Genomic DNA, 7,918 nt, shown 5'->3' on the forward strand with positions numbered 1-7,918 from the left:
TGACAAAAAAACACAGAGTGAACTCGAATGTGAAAAACTAACACCTTAATAAGGATTTCTTTTAAGAGTACCTTTCACCAAATTTTTCATGAACGGGACACACAGCATGCAATAGTGGCTGCAAAGCAGAATATGTATGTTTTTTTTATTTCATCTCTCCTTTGCCAAGATATTAGCAATCACTTTTCATATTTGGCCCTTAATGAGTCCAAGTAAATGTGGTCAAGGTTTTCACCGGGGGCATGTACTTATCCCTGTATGATGCTGACCAATCATAAGCTGTAAGCAACACTCACAAAAAAGAAGAATGCCCCTACTACAGCTTAGAGCAGGTTTCTCAGTGTGAAATGTAATAGAATAGAATAGAATAGAATGGTAGAGTTGGAAGGGACCTCCTGGGCCATCTGGTCCAACCCCCTGCTCAAAGTAGGATTCGCTAAATCATCCCAGACAGATGTCTGACCAGCCTCTGTTTGAAGACTTCTATTGAAGGAGAACTCACAACCTCTTGTGGCAGCCTATTCCAGTCATTGATCGCTCTAACTGTCAAAAAGTTTTTTCTAATATCTAATCTGTCTCTCCTCCCATTCAGTTTCATCCCATTGCTCCTAGTCTTTCCTTGTGCAAATGAGAATAAAGATGATCCTTCTACAATGTGACAGCCCTTGAGATATTTGTAGGCAGCTATTAAGTCTCCTCTCAGTCTTCTCTTCTGCAAGTTAAAAAATCCCAAATCCTGCAACCTTTCCTCATAAGACAGGGTTTGCAGACCAGTCACCATTTTGGTCGCTCTTTTCTGAACTTGCTCCAGTTTGTTGATGTCTTTTTTAAAATGTGGCACCCAAAACTGGACACAGTATTCCAGATGAGGTCTGACCAAAGAGGAGTAGAGGGCAATAATGACTTCACGTGATCTAGACTGTATGCTTCTGTTTATACATCCTAGAATTGCGTTTGCCTTTTTTGCTGCTGCATCACACTGACTCATGTTCAGTCTGTGATCTATTAGTATACCCAAGTCTTTTTCACATGTGCTGTTGCTTAGCCCTATTCCTCCCATTCTGTGTATGCTTTTTTCATTTTTATTGCCCAGATGCAGTACTTTGCATTTTTCCCTGTTAAAAACCATTCTGTTAGTTACTGCCCTCTGCTCCAGTTTATTTATATCCTTTTGAATCCTCTCTCTCTCTTCTCTAGTATTAGCTATCCCTCCAAGCTTTGTGTCATCCGCAAATTTAATCAGTTTATTGATATATCTGTGATTTCCTGGTCTAACCTCATGCATAAGTCAGTGTGTGGGAAGGACCAGCAAAGCTGAGTTTAGCTGTGTCTCATTAAAAATCTTTTTTTCAGTTGTCCTTTCATAGCATAATCACCTATGCTGTACTGTCCCTTCCCTCACACTGCCTCTGGCTATTTCCATTTTGGAGTTTTAGCAACTCCTTTCAATATTGTTTCTTATATTGTGACAGTGATTTCCTTGACTACCCATGCAACTACTGCAGTCAATCCATGGCCGCAATGGTGTATCGCTGAGGCCAGTGATTGGTTTCAGTGGTTATATTCTAAATGGGTAGTTCAAGAGATCATCATAGAACCACAATAAACAAGACCAGTGAGGACCAGCGGAACTAGAGTACAAATCATTCATCATTCATAATCTTGGTAAACCCTCACCCAGCTTCCCATGTAGCTGTATATAAAATTGATAGGGTTCTAATGTCCCATAGTCTGGTTATGGTTTTTGCTTTTAATTTATTCCTGTTTAACCATCTAACTGTCATTTTCAGAGCTGTCCATTTACAAAGACAACATTGGCTGCCCGATAATATAACTGTCTCCACGGAGTTTGTATTGTTGAGCATAATAAATAACCCATCCAGGCAATATCTTCTATTCATAGTCTTTTGTATTATCTACATCATTACAGTTATTGTTAACCTCACAGTGATTACTTTGATCTGGCAAGATTCCCATCTTCATAAACCAATGTACTTTTTCCTGGCAAATCTGGCTTTCATTGAAATCCTCTACACTACAGCAATCACACCTAATAGCCTAAAAAGTTTTCTTCGGGAGGACAGAACAATTTCTTTTATTAGTTGTTTCACTCAGGTATATTTCTTTGTTGCACTAGCTGGCTCTGAATGTATCCTCCTGTCTGTTATGGCTTATGACAGATATATCGCAATATGCCATCCTTTACTGTATTCAATAAAAATGAACTCATCTTTTTGTATACATCTTGTTGTTCTCTCGTGGGTTATAGGATTCCTGAATTCTCTCCTTCAAACGATGTATTTGGCATCATTGCCGTATTGTAATGATCACAAAGTCAGTAGCTTCTTTTGTGATATCCCACCACTCTTAAAATTATCTTGTGCGCACAATAAATACCTTGAAATATTTGTGAATCTTATCGGGGAATGCATACTGGTGGGTGACCTGTTCTTAACCATAATCTCTTATATGGCTATAATCAAAACTGTGATAAGGACTCCCAGAAAAAACAGAAGTTATAAAACTTTTTCAACATGTGGATCTCACTTAACTGTGGTAACTGTTTTCTTCGGTACAATATTGATTCCATTTCTTCATCCAAGTTCACCTTCTTCTGGACAAGATAAAGTGCTTGCTGTGATATATGGAGTAGTAACACCCCTCATAAACCCTTTTATTTACACCATTAGAAATGCAGACTTTCAGAAGGCAATTGAAAAATGGATAATAAATAGGAACCAATATCATTAAAGTAAATATATAACTTAGAATATTGATTTTGTAATTAAGGTTTTATTAACAAAAATCACATTAAGAGTTACAATATAAAGTTATAACAGAAACAACAATATTCCTTAGACTATAGAAAGGAACAAATGATGTCAGGAACCACATCAAATAAAAGACTAAGTTCTCTGGAAACAAGAACGAATTCTGATATTTGAGCAATTTGATATTAGAAGACAGTGGAAAGAGATACAGTATAGAGAGAAAGGAAGGCAGGGAAAGGAATGAAATATGGAGAAAAGGCAAAACAAAACAATTAAGGATAACAAAGGTCAAATAGTCATGCTGTCCACTCACATAAATAGCTGTTGTCCAAATGATCACTGTGTTGTACTTGTTCATACACTGCTCAAAAAAATACGCTGGTAGACACAGCAAACCTTCTTGCCACAGCTCGCATTGATGTGCCATCCTTGATGAGCTGCACTACCTGAGCCACTTGTGTGGGTTATAGAGTCTGTCTCATGCTACCACGAGTGTGAAAGCACAACCAACATTCAAAAGTGACCAAAAAATCAGCGAGAAAGCATTGGTACTGAGATGCGGTCTGTGGTCTCATTGTCAATCATTGTTGCTTCCTAAGTGGACAGTTTGATTTCACAGAAATTTGATTTACTTGGAGTTATAGCCTGTTGTTTAAGTGTTCCCTTTATTTTTTTGAGCAGTCTATAAATAAATTTCCATATTTGTCATTAATGTACTGGTATTCCTCTCCTAAGACATCAAGTGGTGTCTTACTTGGCTTCGACATAGCATAAATGCCCAAATAAAATAAACTTTAATGTAATTTCTATAAATTTTAGCCACTTATTCTTCGTTATACACATGTTGTGATCTGTTGATTGAATTTTTAGCACTGAGATGCTGCGATTTAGCATACTTCATCTATAATATTCCTGTGTGCTATTTGATGAGATCTTTGGTTACTGGAACAAGGCATCTAATACTATATCTTTTAATAGCATAGAAAGATGGAAAAATCTGAATTTTGCTCTGCTTTTCTACAGGGAAATGTCTTTAAGACTGTCCAAATTGGTCAGATTATTTATCATACTGTCCTGCAAATTATTAAAAATATTTCATATGAAATCCAATGTCATCCACTTTGATGTGTCCAATCATTTGACTTTTAAGCTCACACAATATAAAATGACATGCAACAATAGCAAATAAATCAAATATAGGAGGACATTTATTGAGAACGTTGTACTTTACTGTATGCTTTTTGGAAAATTGCCCTGGGTGGCAGAGAAAGATTAAAAAGTCATAAATTATGGCAGGTTCCAGAGTAAATACATTGCTAAATGTCCCCATAGAAACATGTAATATTTGTTGTATTGGATGCATATTTGTATATTGAAAGGAACCTGCCATATTTTCATGCTATCCGATCTGTGGATCAAACGGTATAATGAATGAGAAACTGAGCAGAATGAGATAGAGGTTTGTTTGAAATGTTTCAGTATAACTTGTATTTATTCATTGAAGTCCCAGGTGTTTGTATACACATGAGTCCAGTGAGCGGTACTACTAGTGATTAACAGCTATATCTGCATGCACAGTCATATAGGGAAGACTGTCAATCACTGGATAGGATCGCCCACTGGACTCATATACATTCAAGCACCAGGGATTTCAATGGATAAAATGTACAGTAATTTATCTGGAAAGTTTTCTGTTATGAACTGGTCACCGAGGAGAATTGCAAATAGGCTTGGCCACCAGGAATCCACAAAGGTTGGTAACTTTGTGGATTGCAGACCCCTAATCCTAACAACAGAACTAGCAGTAGCCGTGGGGCATACCTACGATTCCCTAGATGCCTCGGCACAGCCGGAGAGCTAGCTAAGCCTGAAGCAAGAAGGGTGAAATCTAAACTGCACTGGAGTAGAACCCCAAAGGAATAGATAGCCCCCAAACATATATTGTCGGTGAGACAAGATGAGACATAAACGCAGGCAGAAAATAGACTGAGCAAATGATGGAGCGCAAAACTGGCTCGATAGGATAGGAAAGAAAAGACACTGTCAGCAATCAAGCAAAACCCTAAAAATCCAACACATCTGATGTACAAAAAAACACTGAGGTCTCACGACCTCTCTCCCACTATATCAGCATTCTGGCATGAACTGGCAGCAAAGCAAAAGAGACTAATATAACAGGGGACTGAAGAAACTGACACAAGCTGTAACATATGGAGCGGGGTCCAGCACAGCCCCAGCAGGGAGCATGCTGAACCCTCACAGCAAATCAGAAAGAGGCAAAACCAGATCAGATGCAAAGGATTAGCAAATGAACAACTTAACTGAAAAATGCAGGATCAGGCAGGAGACAGCAGACCTCAGAAAGCACAGGAAGAAAACTAATCACCAGCAGCCACTGAAGGAAGCCTGCTCACATAAATACTCCAATACTCCTTATTTTGTCAAGGCTTTATAAGCGCTTCATTGATGATCTGATTATTATATGGAAGGGGACAGAGGAGGAAGCGGCACAGTTAATAAAGGAGCTCAATAATAACACCTGGGGGATTACCTTTACATCACAAATTAATAGAGAAAAAATGGTGTTTCTTGATCTAGAGATCAGCCATAGTGGGAAAAAAATTATTCCAAAAACCCTCTTTGAAAAGGTGGATTCAAAGGGCTTTTTAGATTTTAACAGTGCACATTACAAGAAGTGGAAGGTTAATATACCCCACAGCCAATTTTTCCGCATATGAAAGAATTGTACGAGAGAATCTGATTATGTAGCTCAGTCTAAAATTCTAAAAATAAAATTTAAGGAAAAACATACCCAAAAAATTTGATAATTAGTGCATATAGGGATAACAAAGTAAAAACACAGGAGGAATGTTTAAAAGGAAAAAATAGGAAGGGGGATAATTTGACCATTGGTAAAGAAAAAAGTGATGATCGCTGGAAATTGAATTTTGTGACCACATTCAATAGGGGAAATAAAGTAATAAGAACTATGCTTTCAAAATATTGGCATATCTTGAAGCGTGACCCTGTTTTGGGGAAACATCTCCCTGATAAACCAGGGATTACATATAGAAGGGGGAAAACTTTGAAAAATTTGGTGGCCCCCAGTAAATTAAAAAAACAGTTGGATTCATAAGGAAAAAACAATAAAAAAAAGTATGGATCAAATTTTTTGTGGTGTTTCTCAAGGAACCTGAGTTTTTAAATGCACCGCTAAAAATTTTTTTACCTGTGGGATCCTAGATCACGGGGCTAAAACTATCAAATGTAATAGTACCGGTGAGGTCTTTGAAATTTCACAAAGACTCAGCTGTAGCAGTGATTTTGTTGTATATGTAATCACATGCAGTTGCAGTTTGCAATATGTGGGACGCACTGTGCAGACACTGCGGTCCCGCATTAATGGTCACAGAAATAGAGCACAGAAAGGCTTTTTAAAACATAGTCTCTCAAGGCATCTGCTAATTAAACAAAACAAAATTTTTAACATAAAAGTAACTCCAGTGGAGCAGATACCCTCTGGTGTTGCAAATAGGAATGCTCTTTTAAACTGGAAAGAAACGTTTTGGATATATCGTCTGGGAACATTATATCCAAATGGATTGAATGATATCATAGAGAGAGTTTGAACGTTGCCTTTTTTTTTCTGTTTTTTTTTCCTTCTTGCAGCTATGTTGTCAAGGTTGGATCAATCAGTGGGTGTGTTCCTGAAGTTGGTCCACACCCTAAATCAAGTTTCTGAGACTGGGATAAAAGTTTGCTACTATATATAAGTGTAACTGAATTTTATACTATTAGGATTTGTACTGTGTTTTTATGATCCCTGATGAAGGATATACACTGTATCTGAAACGCATTGTATCTCTTCTTTTTTAACCTATGAAATGAAAAAAATGTGAAATATCATCTTTGGATGTGAGTCCTGGGAAGCGCTGCCGTTCATGGGCTGGATGTGCCTTTCTTGATTTACTCATCCTGTGTGAGCCTGAACCTGGCTCTTTCACTTGGATCCACCCCGAGGCAAGCTGCAAGCCCTGTCTACTGAGAAGTATCCCAGAAGGAAGGATTTTTGAGGATGCACAATCAAAAGCCATATTAGTCTTCTATCAGGTGAGTGCATAAAATTGTGCACCCTTTAAAGACTACAATATTGTGTTTGCGCACTTAGGGCGCCGCGATTTGTCTGTTCTTCTCTCCCAAACAGGGGTTTTTTGCAAGCAGATAATCAAGGATTATAAATCAGATGTTGGAGACAAAACAATGAGACATTAGAGAATTTTATAATATATAGGTGCTTCTCACAAAATTAGAATTATCATCAAAAAATTTATTTATTTCAGTTATAAATAATTCAGAAAAATGTATATGGCACTCACCATGGCAGCTTGAATGAAAAGTCCTTTATTTCGTGACTATTATATTAGATAGTAAGATGCAGCGGCGGGCAGAGGTGTGTGGGGAGAGAGGAGGACGAAAGATGTTTCATGTTACCACGCTTCACTGGGTCTAGGTCTATAATCAGGCTCAACTCCTCTATACAAAGGATTATATGTTTTTACACTGGGGCCGCTATTCACATTTTTTTGTGGCTTAGAGTTTATTTATTTCAGTTCTTCAATTCAAAAAGTGAAACTCATATACAGTGGGGAAAAAATTATTTAGACAGCCACCAATTGTGCAAGTTCTCCCATTTAAAAAGATGAGAGAGGCCTGTAATTGACATCACAGGTAGACCACAACTACGAGAGTCAAAATGAGGAAACAAATTCAGAAAATCATCTTGTCTGATTTGGCTAGATTTATTTTGCAAATTATGATGGAAAATAAGTATTTGGTCATCTAAAATCATGCAAGATTTCTGGATCTCAGAGACTTGTAACTTCTTCATTAAGAGGCTCCTCTGTCCTCCACTCATTACCTGTAGTAATGGCATCTGTTTGAACTTGTTATGAGTATAAAAGACACCTGTCCACAAGCTCAAACAGTCACACTCTAAACTCCACTATGGTGAAGACCAAAGAGCTGTTAAAGGATGCAAGAAACAAAATTGTAGCCATGCACCAGGCTGGGAAGACTGAATCTGCAATAGGCAAGCAGCTTGGTGTGATGAAATCAACTGTGGGAGCAATAATAAGAAAAAGGAAGAC

At 37.7% G+C, this 7,918-nt stretch overlaps 1 protein-coding gene across 1 annotated transcript; it reads left to right on the forward strand.

Moving 5' to 3' along the window:
- Positions 1-1,737: 1,737 nt before the first annotated feature.
- Positions 1,738-2,751, forward strand: LOC141058638 (olfactory receptor 6B2-like). Its single transcript, XM_073554831.1, has one exon. It carries the CDS (start codon positions 1,738-1,740, stop codon positions 2,749-2,751), a length of 1,014 nt encoding a protein of 337 aa, XP_073410932.1.
- Positions 2,752-7,918: the final 5,167 nt, after the last annotated feature.

The sequence above is a fragment of the Dendrobates tinctorius genome, unplaced genomic scaffold (assembly GCF_039654945.1).
Source record: "Dendrobates tinctorius isolate UK_male_01 unplaced genomic scaffold, ASM3965494v1 ptg000213l, whole genome shotgun sequence".
NCBI lineage: Eukaryota > Metazoa > Chordata > Amphibia > Anura > Dendrobatidae > Dendrobates > Dendrobates tinctorius.

Excerpts from the sequence above, each read along its gene's own strand:
- LOC141058638 (XM_073554831.1), top strand. The coding sequence starts at position 1,738 with ATGGTTTTTGCTTTTAATTTATTCCTGTTTAACCATCTAACTGTCATT.